This window comes from Protobothrops mucrosquamatus, unplaced genomic scaffold, assembly GCF_001527695.2.
Source record: "Protobothrops mucrosquamatus isolate PMUCROS unplaced genomic scaffold, P.Mucros_1.0 scaffold5292, whole genome shotgun sequence".
Classification (NCBI taxonomy): Eukaryota; Metazoa; Chordata; class Lepidosauria; order Squamata; family Viperidae; genus Protobothrops; species Protobothrops mucrosquamatus.
Window position 1 is genome coordinate 7,472 of NW_015391158.1, and position 15,645 is coordinate 23,116.

Sequence of the window (15,645 nt, forward strand, 5' to 3'; positions counted from 1 at the left end):
GGTAGCTTGAAGAAGGGTGGATCAACTCCCAGAATCCCCCAGCCAACATGCTTTAAGATGGGTGGGCTTCCACTCCCAGAATCCCCTAGTCAGCATGCTTTAAGAGGGGCGGACTTCAGTTCCCAGAATTCCCCAGCCAGCCTGCTTTGAGAAGGGTGAACTTCCACTCCCAGAATTCCCCAGCCAGCCTGCTTTAAGAGGGGTGGACTTCCACTCCCAGAATTCCCCAGCTAGCCTGCTTTTAAGATGGGTGGACTTCCACTCCCAGAATTGTGCTTATACATTAAGGACGGCCCGTGTTATTCAGCCTCAACACACACACACACACACACACACACACACTGGTCAATTTCTACTTCTCTTTTTAGTTTGGAAGACTCTGGCTTTCCCATCCGTTTGCTTCCTGAAGTGGTCGATTCCGGAGACCTTGCTGGGGAAACCTGCATACCGTGGCACCGGGTCCCAGCCGGAACCAAGGTTGGGATAGCCCTGGGAGATTTCCAATGCTCAGTTTACTCTTGCATGTCTGAAGACAGTGATGCAGGTAGCTGCCCCTGAAACCCCACGGAAATGTTGAACTTGACTAAGGCCAAATGCTTCTGCGTGGCAGGAAAATGACGGCTTGTAGAGACACTTTGCTTGGTGCTCTCTGAGCTTGATGTTTTTCTGGCAGACGTTTCATGACCCAACTAGGTCCCCAACCTTTTGGGCATCAGGGGCCGGTTCCGTGGTTTTCCCGTGGACCGGAGGGGACCTGGTTTCATGTACTGCCTGCATCCTGCAGATGGGGCTTTGCTTGATTGCGCGGATCGGGGGTTGTGGACCCCTGAACTACCGTGTTTCCCTGAAAGTAAGGCCTACACCAGGGGTAGGCAACCTCGGCTCTTTTATGACTCGTGGACTTCAACAAGAAGCAACCGATGGAAACTAACCAAAGAGAGAAGCAACCTAGAACTAAGGAGAAACTTCCTGACAGTGAAGACAATTAACCAGTGGAACAACCTGCCTCCAGAAGCGGTGAATGCTTGGAAGTTTTTAAGAAGAGACTGGACAGCCATTTGTCTGAAATGGTGTAGGGTCTCCTGCCTGAGCGGGGGGTTGGACTAGAGGACCTCCAAGGTCCCTTCCAACAACTACTACTACTACTACTACTACTACTACTACTACTACTACTACTACTACTACTACTACTACTACTTCATAATAATAATAATAATAATAATAATAATAATAATAATAATAATAATAATAATAATAATAATAATAATAATAATAATAATAATAATAGTAAAGTTGGAAGGGACCTTGGAGTTCATCTAGTCCAACCCCCTGCTCAGGCAGGAAACCCTATACCATTTCAGACAAATGGCTGTCCAGTCTCTTCTTAAAAACTTCCAGTGTTGGAGCATTCACCGCTTCTGGAGGCAGGTTGTTCCACTGGTTAATTGTTCTGTCAGGAAGTTTCTCCTTAGTTCTAGGTTGCTTCTCTCCTTGATCAGTTTCCACCCGTTGCTTCTTGTCCTGCCTTCAGGCGCTTTGGAAAATAGCTTGACTCCCTCTTCTTTGGGGCAGCCCCTGAGATATTGGAAGACTGCTATCCTGTCCCCCCTCGTCCTTCTCTTCATTAAACTAGACAGACCCAATTCCAGCAGCCGTTCCTTATATGCTTTAGCCTCCAGTCCCCTAATCATCTTTGTTGCTCTTCTCTGCACTCTTTCTAGAGTCTCAACATCTTTTTTACATCGCGGTGACCAAAACTGGACGCAGTCGTCATCGTCTTCTTCTTCTTCTTCTTCTTCTTCTTCTTCTTCTTCTTCTTCTTCTTCTTATTATTATTATTATTATTATTATTATTATTATTATTATTATTACTATTACTATTACTATTACTATTATTACTATTATTACTATTATTACTATTACTATTACTACTATTACTATTACTACTATTACTACTATTACTACTATTACTACTATTACTACTATTATCATTACTATCATTACTATCATTACTATTATTAACTCCCAGTATTCCTGAGCCAGCCAGGAATTCTGGAGCCAAGGTTGCCTACCACTGGCCTACACCAACCATAAGCCATAGCTTGATTTTGTGGAGTGGGCCTAATATAAGCCCTACCCCAAAAATAAGCCCTAGTTTGGGGGCAAGGCGCACCGCTAAAAATCAAGCTAGGGCGGAGGTGGGAGCTGTCCCACGCGCCCCACACCCGCTTCCCTTGCAGCCAGGCCTCCCCTCACTGGCCCACTTCTTCTTCTGAGGCCTCTTCTGCAGCCAGGCCTGTCTTTCTCAGTCACAGGCCTTTCCGGAAGGCCATCGCTCGGTACTCGGCTGCTTAGGCCTTCTGGAAAGGCCTAACTGCAAAATCCAGGCCCAAATGCAGCTGCAGAACTTCGGCCCCAGAAGAAGCGGACCGGCTGGGTGGTACTGGAGGTGAGGTAAGGCCTACCCCGAAAATAAGACCCAGTGCCTCTTTTGGAGGCAAAAAAAATAAGACCCAGTTTTATTTTTGGGGAGACACGGTAAGTAACATCAGGACTGGAAGGAAATGGGGTTTCTGGAGTGGAGGAGGAGGAGGAGGGCAACTGTGGCAAGAAGGATCATAAAAATGGGGCAAAACTCGCTTAACAGCTATCTTACTTAGCAAGAGAAATTTTGGGCGGTAAGTGGAGTGCTATTTGTAAAAATAAATAAATGAAATGCTTTGGCGTGTGATTGAGTTGAGGAAGGGTTAGGCAGGGCCGCTGTGGAAAACTCTCATTTTGTTTAAAAGGCAACTTCATTTTGGATTAATTCTTCTCTCTTTCCTTCCTGCCATCTCCCAAGTTCTCAACATCGGCACCTCAGCCCAGCTGGCGGTCCCCCTGCCACCCGGGTTCCAGCCTGTGGAGGCTCCAGATCCAAAATCACCCGTGCAATATTTCCCGTATTTTGACAACCGGTATCTGGCGGTGGCTGCTTCGCTAAACGGCGGAAACGTGATGGCCGCGTTCGTGAAGATGGTGTCTGGATGGATGGCTGAGCTGGGTAGGGTCTTTCAGGATGGGGATGGGCTTGGCCTAACTCTGGGAAGGCAATCCTTCCTTCCTTCCTTCCTTCCTTCCCTCCCCTTCCTTCCTTCCCTCTCTCCCTCCCTGTTCCCTTCTTTCTTTCTTCTCCCCCCCCTTTTGTCCTTCATCCCTTCCTCCCTCCCTCCTTCCCTCTCTCCCTTTTCTTCCTTCTCTCCCCTTTTCTTCCTTCCTTCTTCCTTCCTCCCTCCCTTTCTCCCTCCCTTTCCCCTTCCGTCCCTCCCTCCCTTTTCCCTTCCTTCCCTTCCTTTTCCCCTTCCTTCTTCCCTTTTCTCCTTCCTTCCTTCCTTCCTTCCTTCCTTCCTTCCCTTTCTCCCTCCTTCCCTTCCTTCCTCCCCTTTTCTCCTTCCTTCCCTCCCTCCCTTTTCTCCTTCCTTCCTTTCCTTCCTCCCTCCCTTTTCTCCTCCCTTCCTTCCCTCTTTCCCTTCCTTTTCTCCTTCCTCCTTCCCCTTTCTCCTTCCTTCCTTCTTTCCCTCTATTTTCTCCCTTCTTTCCTTCCTTCCTTCCTTCCTTCTCTCCCTCCCTTTCCTTCCTTCCTTCCCTCCCTTTCTTGGACTTCCTTGTGGTCGTAAGGCGAGGACTAACCCGTAGAATCCTAACTCCTGCTCCACCTTCTCCCCTTCTTCCTTTGGGCAGGGCTGGAACTCTCCGAATCCGATGTCTACCGGCCGATGATAGAGGCTGGGTTGAGCCAGGCCGAGAGCTGTCTCCGCGTCTGCCCCACCCTCTTCGGGGAAAGACACGCACCCGCCACTCTGGCTTCGGTGACGGACATCGCGGCCTCCGACATGTCCCTGGGGCACGTGGTCCGCTCCTTGTGCCGGGGGGTGATCCAAAACCTTCACGCCATGCTCCCTTCCGGGAACCTGAAGGAAGCCGGGGCCGAGCGGATCGTGGCCAGCGGAAGCGGGCTCTGCCGGAACGAAGTGATGAAGCAGGAAGCGGAGAAGGCCTTTGCGCTCCCCGTGGTCCACGGCCAAGTCGCCGATGCCGCCATGGGGGCGGCTTACGTGATGCTAAAGAGGAGTCCCCGGAGGGACCTTGGAGGTCATCTAGTCCAGCCCCTTGCTCAGGCAGGAGACCCTGTTCCCCTTTCAGACAAGTGACTGTCCAGTCTCTTCTTTAAAAAAAAAACATCCAGGTTGGAGCATCCGCCAGCTTTGAAGTCAAGCCATTCCGCTGATAAATTAGAGAACAGAATAGAATAACCGAGTTGGAAGGGGTCTTGGAGGTCATCTAGTCCAGCCCCCTCCTCGATCAGGAGACCCTATAGCATTCCGGGCAAATGACTGTCCAGTCTCTTCTTAAAAACCTCCAGGGTTGCAGCATTCACAGCTTTTGAAGCCGAGCCATTCCGCTGATTAATTGTTCTCGCTGTCAGGAAATTTCTCCTTAGTTCCACATGTTGCTTCTCTCCTTGATGAGTTTTCCCCAGAGTAGGGATCTACATTAACCTTGGGGACGCGATTGGATTCTGAAGTCAATCAGGAATCATAGGATCTTAGGCACAAAGGGCTGGAAGGGACCTTGGAGGTCATCTAGTCCGACCCACTGCTCGGGCAGGAAACCCTATACCATTTCAGACAAATGGCTGTCCAATCTCTTCTTAAAAACTTCCAGTGTTGGAGCATTCACAGCTTTTGCAGGTAGGTTGTTAATAATAATAATAATAATAATAATAATGTTGGAAGGGACCTTGGAGGTCATCTAGTCCAACCCCCTGCTCGGGCAGGAGACCCTATACCATTTCAGTTACAAATGGCTGTCCAGTCTCTTCTTAAAAACTTCCAGTATTGGAGCATTCACCACTTCTGGAGGCAGGTTGTTGTTAATAATAATAATAATAAGGTCGGAAGGGACCTTGGAGGTCATCTAGTCCAACCCCCTGCTCGGGCAGGAAACCCTATACCATTTCGGACAAACGGCTGTCCAGTCTCTTCTTAAAAACTTCCAGTGTTGGAGCATTCACCGCTTCTGGAGGCAGGTTGTTCCAATGGTTAATTGTTCTAACTGTCAGGAAGTTTCTCCTTAGTTCTAGGTTGCTTCTCTCTTTGGTTAGTTTCCATCCGTTGCTTCTTGTCCTGCCTATTCTGGGGAGGGTGGGAAGGGACACCTCCCCTTTCAGAATAAAGATGACACCTCAGCAGGAAGGCTGAGAAAGGGCTGCTTCGGGTGCCAAAGTCGAATTCTGCCAGCCGGATGTTTGGGGAATCTTGTTTGAGTCTTAATTGGGAGGAAGTATCCATAGAATGGCGGCGAACCTATGAGGGGGTGATAAGCCGCCTCGGAAAGCCAAGGGAATTCATCAAAACAATTAAAAAATGAAAATTAGAATATTTCAGACATGTGATGCGACACCCAGAAAAATACGGCATACTCCAATTTAATCCTCCAGGGAAGTGGTGGCGAACCTATGGCACGGGTGCCAGAGGTGGCACTCAGAGCCCTCTCTGTGGGCACACGCACCATCGCCCCAGTCCTAGGCCTTCAGCTGGGTTTTATAAAACCTTTTCGCTTTAGGCCTCCGCCACCGTGTACAAAAAAAAAGGTTCAATCAATCAGTCAATTTCAACTTCTTGCGGGAAAAAAAAAAGATCTCGCAAAGTTGGAATTGATTGATTGAACTTTTTAGTCCCACCCAGTCTACCGTTAGCACCGCAGCCACGCCCAGCCAATAGGCCACGCCCAGCCAATGGGCCACGCCCACCCGGCACCCGACGATGCATAAGTGGGTTTTGGGTTGCACTTTGGGCACTCGGTCTCTAAAAGGTTCGTCGTCACTGCCCTAGAAATTTGAAGCCCCTTCCCACGGCATCGCCCGGGACTCCGGTTCTTTCCGGAATGTGCCGAGGAAGAAGAGGCCCCCCCTTTGCCCCTAACGTACTTGTCTTTTGTGATAAGTGTCTGGATGAAATTTCAGCACCCAGCATTAACATGCAACCTAGCGTCGAAGGGAAAGAGAATTTAAAAAAAAATAAAAAATGAAAAGTGGACCGAAAACAAATACACATTAAACCAATTTATAAGAAAGACGGTTTCTTGACTTTCTTTTAGGCCACAGCTAAATAATGCTGGAGTGCCTTCTCTCTTGAGTGCACTAGTGACGTTACCTCGTTGGGTCATGAGACGTCTGCAAGAAAGCAGCCGAGCTCAGAAAGCACCCAGGACCCCACAGTCCTCCTCCTCTCCACAAATCCCCCTCCCTCCTAGCTCTGATGATGTCCCCCAGTTGGGTCATGAAATGTCTGCAAGAATACCCCCAAGCTCGGGAGTGCGCCAAGGACCCCACAGTCCTCCTCCTCCTCCTCCTAGCTCTGATGATGTCCCCAAGTTGGGTCATAAAATGTCTGCAAGAAAACCCCTGAGCTCGGAGTGCGGCAAGGACCCCAAAATCCTTTCCTCCTCCTCCTGGCTCTGATGATGTTCCCCAATTGGGTCATGAAATGTCTGCAAGAAAACCCCCAAGCTCGGAGTGCGCCAAGGACCTCACAGTCCTCCTCTTCCTCCTAGCTCTGATGATGTCCCCCAGTTGGGTCATGAAATGTCTGCAAGAAAACCCCCAAGCTCGGAGTGCGCCAAGGACCTCACAGTCCTCCTCTTCCTCCTAGCTCTGATGATGTTCCCCAGTTAGGTCATGAAATGTCTGCAAGAAAACACCCAAGCTTGGAGTGCGCCAAGGACCCCACAGTTGTCTTGTCTTCCTCTTCCTAGCTCTGATGATGTCCCCCAGTTGGGTCATGAAATGTCTGCAAGAACCCCCCCCCCCGAGCTCGGAGTGCGCCAAGGACCCCACCATTGAAGCCTGAGCTATAAAAATTGTCTTCTATTGAGACTGTGCATGTCTGGTGTTCCATCTTCCTCCTGAAAGTTGTCCTCCCTTGCTAGGGAAGGGTTATGCCAGACATGTCAAACACAAGGCCCGGGGGCCGGATGCGGCCCGCGAAGTGGTTTCATGCGGCCCGCGAAGCCATCCTGGAAACAGTGAGGGAACGGACTCCGCTGCCTTGGCCCTGGCCCAGGCCGGCCGGGAGCCAATGTACAATTTTGTGGTGGCCATCTATGCTGAAACGCATTCAGTCTTAGCTCCACAAGGCCGTCCGGAAACGGCGAGGAACCAGCCCCTGCCGCGTTGGCCCCGCCCCCTGGGTGCATGCTGGGGAGGGGTCCCCCTTTGTGAGGAATGAAGAAATGGGCCATCGCCTGGAAGTGGCCAGCAAATGGCCCTCACCTACTTCACATATCTGGCTTGATGGGCTCTGCCCTGGTCCCACCCCCTTCTGCCAGAGACCCTCAGATCTGTCCCACTCCTGCCCAGGCCCCCACAGGCATCCTTGATGCAAATGATGTAGAGCTGGTCACGCCCACTCAGTAGGCCACACCCATCCTGGCCACACACACACACACCCCAGGGCACCTGCAATGCTGATGCGGCCCTCAATGAAATTGAGTTTGACACCCCTGGGTCTATGCCCACCTTGGTCAAGGGCTTCAGGTAGGACAGGCCTTTTCAACCAGTGGTAGGGGTACCACCTGTGGTCCATTGGCACCTGGCAGGTGGTACGCGACCATCCTAGAAAAGTGGTAGCGGGGGAGGGGAATGAGCTGAACCGGTGGCAGCACTGCACAAGCCTGAGCGAGAGACGGCTGGAGCTGCAGGGCTGTCAGGGCTCAGCGGAAGCGCCAGGATCAGCGCCAGGATCCAGTTGGAGCTCGGCACTGATCCTGGCACTTCTGCTGAGCCCAGAAGAAGCACCGATCAGCTGGAATGTTGCAGCATCTCCAGGGTCTTGTGATTTACATTCAGATGCTTGGCCACTGATTCATATTTATGACGGTCACAGTGTCCCAGGGTCATGTGAAGTGACCAAAACCTGCTGCAACCACCCAGCAGACGGGGGGAATAAAAACCAAACACCCCCCCACCCCACCCCCGCTGCCAATCCTCAACAGAAATGCTCACAACAATGAAAACCTCGGACAGGAGGAAGAGCGCCGCTGAGTGGGCAGACAGGTGTCTTGCTTGGCTGTGGTTTGGGGGGCACTTTTTTCAGTGCCACTGTAACTTCAAACAGTCACTAAGCGAACTGTTGTAAGTCGAGGACTACCTGTACCTTATCACTTTTTTCCTTTTTTTTTTTTGGGTCATCAAGTTTTTGACACCTTGCTAGGCAACTGGTGGTACTTGGATATTGCCATATCCTAAAAGTGGTACAATGGGTGAAAAGGTTGAAAAGCCCTGGGGTAGGAGACCCCCCTTCCAAACCTAGGATCCCATGAATTTTGGGCCTGGCAATCGAATTCCTGGGTTTTTTTTCGCTTTCCCGGTGCCGAGCCAGCTTTTGAACGTGTGAACGTGACAGGAAGTAATTGGATGAAATTTCTTCCGAAACTGCCTCGATGGTCCACGTTTTTTCCAGTAAATTCGGATGACTCAAAAGCAAATTGCAGAGGCCTTGAACAGCTCTGAGCAATTAGCCCGGTCCTTAAAAGCTGTTCAGGTTTTTTGTTGTTGTTGTTGTTTTTCCCTGTGACTTAATTGTGGGAAATTGAGCAAAAAGAAACAATCTCACTGTTGTTTATTGAGCCAAAATAAAAGCCCAGACCCCATTGTGGGTTCCTTTAAGCCAGAAATCGATTGCAATTTTTTGGTTTTTTTGAGCCAATGGACGTATTTGAAGCATTTGGGTGGGCTGCTTCCCAAAATCCGAAGGGGGGGGGATCAGAAAAGTCAAAATGGTGGCTGCAACGTGCCCCTTTTTAACCCTAATCCCCCCCAACACACCGGGAGCCTTTTGGGTCAGAAAGCAGTAACTGTTAAAAGTGGCCAGCTCAAATGCACCCATTGCTCAGAAGGCGAAACTGATCAGGTATCCATCACAGTTTTTAAAAGTAAGGAATGGTATACAACAGTGATGGCGAACCTTTTAGAGACCGAGTGCCCAAAAACTGGCCCTACCCTGTTCCACCCCTTACCCAGCCCCCACCCTGCCGGCCCGCAGGACCACTCACCACCTCCAGGACCCACTGCAGATCACCCAGGCAGCCCAACAGCGCCATGGCGGCCTCCAGGGCCCTCTGCCCACGCCCCGCAGCATCAACTGCATGCGATGGGGCGTGAGGGCAGAGTCTTGTCTACACTGCCGGGCTGCCATGTCCTTGGCTGTGTTGCTCCACGTGGGCCACTCTCCTCCAGGGGGGCTGCTGGTGAGGAGGGGGTCACGAGGGGAGGCAAGGCTGGGGCAACAGCATGTGTGCCCACAGAGAGGGCTCTGAGTACCGCCTCTGGCACGCGTGCCATAGGTTCGCCACCACTGGTATACAATACTCTGAAGGAGATTGATCTGAAAAGATTTATGGGCAGATAGCACAATGTTAAGATTCTTTGATGATCTTTTCAGGGCATTTTCCAAATACAGATAGTCCTTTAGAATAGAATATAGAATACAATTAGAATAGGATGGGATGGGACAGGATAGAATAGAATAGAATAGAATAGAATAGAATAGAATGGAATGGAATGGAATGGAATGGAATGGAATGGAATAGAATAGAATAGAATAGAATAGAATAGAATAGAATAGAATAGAATAGAATAGAATAGAATAATGAATGGAATGGAATGGAATGGAATAATGAATGGAATGGAATAGAATAGAATACAGTAAAATAGAATGGAATAGAATAGAGTAGAATAGAATAGAATAGAATGGAATGGAATGGAATGGAATAATGAATGGAATAGAATAGAATAGAATAGAATAGAATAGAATAGAATAGAATAGAATAGAATAGAACAACAGAACAGAATAGAACAACAGAACAGAACAGAACAGAATAGAATAGAATAGAATAGAATAGAATAGAAAGGGACCTTGGAGGTCTTCTAGTCCAGCCTCTTAACTTACAACAGTTCGTTTAGTGACTCTTCGAAGTTACAACAGCACTGAAAAAAGTGTCTTAATGACCGTGTTTTACACTTACGACCGTTGCAGCATCCCCCCCATGGTCACGTGATCAAAATTCAGACGCTGGGCAACTGACTCATATTTATGACGGTCGCAGTGTCCTGGGGGGGTGTCACATGATCCCCTTTTGCAACCTTCTGACAAGCAAAGTCAATGGCTGGAAGCCCGATTCACTTAACAACCAGGTTACTAACTTAATAGCTGCAGTGATTCACTTAACAACTGTGGCAAGAGAGGTCATTAAATGGGGCAAAACTCATTGAACGAATGTCTCGCTTAGCAACCGTGCTGGTCGTAAGCCGAGGAACTTACCTGTATAAGAAATGAATTTGCAGGGACTTTTCCGTTTTATCATTAGGCCTAAACAGATTTCATATTTCCAATTTCCAACGCAGAACTAATGCTGCATTTCCACCCTGTGTTTTGTTTTCGAAAGAAATCTGTTGGTATTGTCGTGCTCGTTGTGTGTTTGTGTGTGTGTGTGTGTTTTAAATTCCTTGGAGAGTTTTTATGGCTATGTTTTATTTCCCAGCAATATTTTGCAGTGAACTCTGGCAACAGCAAAAAAAAAAAAGGGGGGGGGGGTTTGCTGATATTGTAGCTTCCTTGACAGGCTGTGTGAAGTGGAAGTGAGGTCACATCCAGAGATGGTCTGGTTTTTTCCTACAGTTTAAAAAAAAACAACAAAAACCAGACCCTAAAACCCAGTGAAGCTAAACACAATTTCCTGGACATTTCCAAAGCCGTTGCTAGAAGCCAAATTAGCCTTTGTTATCTTTCTCTTCCTGGAATTAAAATTCCAGGCTGCAAAAGATTCAAAACTTTGAATTTCCTATTTCCAAAAAAGTGTGCCATATAACAGAATAACAGAGTTGGGAGGGACCTTGGAGGTCTTCTAGTCCAGCCCCCTTGCTCAAGCAGGAAACGTATACCATGCCAGGCAAATGGTTGCCCAATCTCGTCTTAAACACCTCCAGTGATGGAGAAGAAAGGAAGGAAGGAAGGAAGGAAGGAAGGAAGGAAGGAAGGAAGGAAGGAAGGAAGGAAGGAAGGAAGGATAGCAGAATAACAGAGTTGGAAGGGACCTTGTAGGTCATCTAGTCCAACCCCCTGCTCAGGCAGGAGACCCTATACCATTTCGGACAAATGGCTGTCCAGTCTCTTCGTAAAAACTTCCAGTGTTGGAGCATTCACAGCTTCTGGAGGCAGGTTGTTCCACTGGTTAATTGTTCTAACTGTCAGGAAGTTTCTCCTTAGTTCTAGGTTGCTTCTCTCCTTGACAAGTTTCCATCCGTTGCTTCTTGTCCTGCCTTTCAGGTGCTCTGGAGAATACCTTGACTCCCTCTTCTTTGGGGCAGCCCCTGAGATACTGGAAGACTGCTATCCTGTCCCCCCTCGTCCTTCTCTTCATTAAACTAGACATACCCAATTCCTACAACCGTTCTCCATCTATTTTAGCCTCCGGACCCCCTGATCATCTTTGTTGCTCTTCTCTGCGCTCTTTTTCAGAGTCTCAACATCCTGGATGCTCCATCACTGGAGGTTTTTCAAGAAGAGATTGGACAATCTTCTGTCTGAAACGGTATAGGGTTTCCTGCCTGAGCAGGGGGTTGGACTAGAAGACCTCCAAGGTCCCTTTCAGCCTTATGATTCTATTGTAATCAGTGGAAGGGCTTGCCTTCAGAAGTTGTGGGTGCCCCAACACTGGAGGTTTTTGAGAAGAGATTGGATAACCATTTGTCTGAAACGGAATAGGGCTTCCTGCTTGAGTAAGGGGTTGGACTAGAAGACCTCCAAGGGTCCCTCCCGACTCTGTTATGTCTGTTATTTTGTTAAATGTGTTCGGTTGTTTTCTTCCTTTTGCAAAAAGCTTTACGAGCCTCCTGGGAACAGCCATCATTTCTGAATTTGCTTTCTCCATTATCGTATTAGTCAAACCCAGGGTTTTTCTTCGGCGTTACCGCTTGCCTGTCAAATCTTCCTTGACATGGTCTACTCCACCAGTAAATGATTCCGAAGAGGGGAAAAAAGCTGATTTTTTTTACCCCCCCAAGGCAACGCCTAAGGCAGGACGTCCCTCGCAGAAAATATTAAAGACCGTCCAGAATAAGGTGCAGTGAGCAAGAGGCAAACCTTGGCTACCTCTGTAAGTCCTGGGGATTTTTTTTTTAAACCAAATTTTGATTTGAAAAATTCAGTCTGAGTTTGGCTAAGGGATGCTGGTGTCCATCACATTCCCTTATCGGAGTGATGCCGTTCGAATTTATCTAATTCTGACCTAGGGGCATAAAGCTAAAAGCTTTTTTAAAAAAAACAGTGAAAAATGGAAAGGGCAGACGTTTTGTATTAACCCAACAATTAAAAAAAAAAATTAAATTAGAAGAGGTTTGCAACCTATCGTTGCTTGGTCGTAACTTGGAGAAGAATGATGGAATTAAGGCAAGCCAAAGCCATCCGGTTGAAAACGAGGTTTAGGCGTTCAGTCCAATTTTTAAGAAAAGACTGGACAACCATTTATTTGTGATGGAATAAGGACTACTGTCCTCAGCCGGGGGTTAGACTAGAAGACCTCCAAGGTCCCTCTCAGACTTAGGATTCTATGATTTTAAACATTTGATGATTAAGACAAAAATGGACCTATTTGTGATCCAACCTTCTGTAGGGATGTTTATTCAAGCTTTTGCAGGCAAACCGAAGAAAGAATTCAAAACGATCGCGTCGTTTGTTTGCTATTCAATGCAACTTAATTTAATTTTTAAATAAGAGGCGTTATTTTCCCTCTTTTCGTGCCGGAATATTAAATGAATATTCCAAACCAAACACGATCCAAAAGCAGAAACGTTTTATTACTGGCAAAAAAAAGAATCACGAGTTTATTTTCCGAAATGAAAAAAAGGGGATCTCAAAATTCTTGAATTTGGCTGGGCTAACCAAATTCAGAAAAAGGAAAAAAAAACATTGCTGTAATGAAAACAGTCAGTATCCTTCTAGCTCAGCACCTCTAGAAATCCCTGTTTCTTACAGCCACAGCAAAGTTGAACATGGATTTTTTTTTTTTGCAGGCAAGAAAAAAATATATAACATTTATAAAGGGATGTTACAGGTAATCCTCGACCTTACGACCGCAGTTGAGCTTAAAATGTATGTCGTTAAGTGAGAAATTTGTGACATGAGTTTTGCCCCATTTTACCCCAGAATGCTAAGCAAGGTGGTGGTTACATGAACCGTGCCCAATTTTACAATCTTTTTTGCCCCCGTCGTTAAGCGAATCACGGCAGTTGTTAAATGAATCACCCGGTCGTTAAGTGAATCTGGCTTTCCCCACTGACTTTGGCTTGTGGGAAGCCAGCTGGGAAGGTCACATGAGCCTGGGATGCTTCAACCCATCATAAATACGACATCGGTTGCCAAGCGCCCAAATTTGATCATGTGGATGCTGCGATGGTCATAAGTGCGAGGACTGGTCATAGGTCGTTTTTTTTTTCAGTGTCGTAACTTCAAACCGTCCCTAAACAAATGGTCGTAAGTTCTCTTAATGACTCTTACAACAAACGTTGTAACATATAGTTTGTCATGTGATCGTCCCATTTTATGACCATACAGTCATAAAGGGCAGACTCCCTTAGGGTCAAATGTCTACCTATATTATGACATCTCCTCCAGCATTTTAATTCACCCCCTGATATTTCTAAAAAAATATATATTTGCGAAGGATACTGATAAAGGAGAATATTTATAGATCAGAGTTGAACAGTGGGGTCTTTGCTAATCTCTGAGCTCAAATGTTTTTCTGCAGACGTTTCATGACCCACCTAGGTAACATTATCAGTGCTGGAAGGAATGGGATTAGCGGAGGAGGAGGAGGAGGAGGAGGAGGAGGAAATGGACTGTGGGGTCCTTGGTGCTCTCTGAGCTTGGTTGTTTTCCTGCAGACATTTCATGACCCAACTAGGTAACATTATCAGTGCTGGAAGGAATGGGATTGGAGGAGGAGGAGGAGGAGGAGGAGGAGGAGGAGGACGACGACGACGACGACGACGACGACGACTGAGGGGTCCTTGCTGCTCTCTGAGCTCAGATGTTTTCCTGTAGACATTTCATGACCCAACTAGGCAACATCATCAGTGGTAGAAGGAAGGGGGGTTGGTTTCAATTAGAATATATATTAGGACTAGACTATAAATTGAGAGTAAACCCCGCTCCTTTCTAGCACTGATGATGTTACCTAGTTTGAGTCATGAAATGGCTCCAAGCTCAGAGACCACTACAGTCTTCTTCTTCTTCTTCTTCCTCCTCCTCCTCCTCCTCCTCCTCCTCCTCCTCCTCCTCCTCTCCCCAAACCCTTCTCCCTTCTAGCACTGATGACGTTGCCCAGTTGGGTCATGAAAATAACCAAGCTCAAAGAGCACCAAGGATCCCTCAGTCTTCCTCCTCCTCCTCTTCCTCTTCCTCTTTCTTCTCCTCCTCCTCCTCTTCCTCTTCCTCTTCCCCTTCTCCTTCTTCTCCTTCATTCCACAAATTCCACTCTCTTCTAGCGCTGAAGATGTTATCTAGTTGGGTCATGAAACATCTGCAAGAAAACCACCCAGCTCAGAGAGCACCAAGGACCGATGTTTCATTTTGCGACTGATGTTTCATTTGTAGCTTCTTCGTAACCAGCCATGTCAAGTATCCTGGGCAAGATGAGAAAGCTTGGTAGCTCAGATCTGGAGGAATCTGAAACCACGGATGATCACACGGATGGCGAAGACTCTGCAGCGGGCACACCCAACAGTTGCCACAAGGGGACCAAGCACAGCATCTTTGCGAGACGAGCGCGGTTCGGGATTGGCGACGGTGACAAGGACATGGCTCCCATGGACTCCTTCTACCATATGGAGCAGCTGGCCTCCAACCCCATCATCAAGTTCAGCCTGAGCTTGGAAAGAGGGCGGTGCGGGGACCACTGTCCCAAGTAAGAGGACTCATCTACTCTAAACTTTGCTCAGGATGAGGTTGTATATTTAGATTTTAGGGTAGAGAACATCCTGGGCAAAACGTAAAGTGAACATTGCATGTTGTTTAGAGACAGTTTAGTTTAGTGCGTAAGGCGCTGGGATAGAAACCAGGAGGTGAGGAGTTCTAGTCCTGCCTTAGGTAGGAAAGCCAACTTTGGCCAATCATCAGGAGACAAAAAGTTCTAGTCCCACATTAGACACAAAAACCGGCTGGGTGACTTTGAGCCTATCACTGGGAGATGGTGAGTTCTAGTTCTGTCTTAGGCATTAAATCAAGCTGAGTGACTCTGAGCCAATCACCAGGAGATGGTGAGTTCTAGTCCCACATTAGACATGAAAGCCAACTGACTGACTTTGAGCCAATCACCAAGAGCCGGTGAGTTCTAGTTCCACCTTAGGCATGGAAGTTGGTTGAGTGATTTTGGGCCAGTCATCAGGAGACTGTGAATTCTACTCCCACCTTAGGCATGAGAGCTTGCTGTGTGACCTTGAGCCAGTCACCAGGAGACAAAGAGTTCTAGTCCCACATTAGACACAAAAGCCAGCTGGGTGACTTTGGGCCAATCACCAGGAGCCGGTGAGTTCTAGTTCCACCTTAG

At 47.7% G+C, this 15,645-nt stretch overlaps 1 protein-coding gene across 1 annotated transcript in view; it reads left to right on the forward strand.

Annotated features, from left to right (window-relative positions):
* The window catches only part of LOC107299690 (sedoheptulokinase-like), a gene marked incomplete at its 3' end in the record, with an annotated part of 25,534 nt that overhangs the window by 5,022 nt on the left and 4,867 nt on the right, over positions 1-15,645 (forward strand). Inside the window, exons 4-6 of the mRNA XM_029286831.1 lie at positions 369-544; positions 2,843-3,043; positions 3,721-4,131. Coding sequence (XP_029142664.1) covers positions 369-544; positions 2,843-3,043; positions 3,721-4,131 — 788 coding nt within the window. The remainder of the gene's footprint in view (positions 1-368; positions 545-2,842; positions 3,044-3,720; positions 4,132-15,645) is intronic.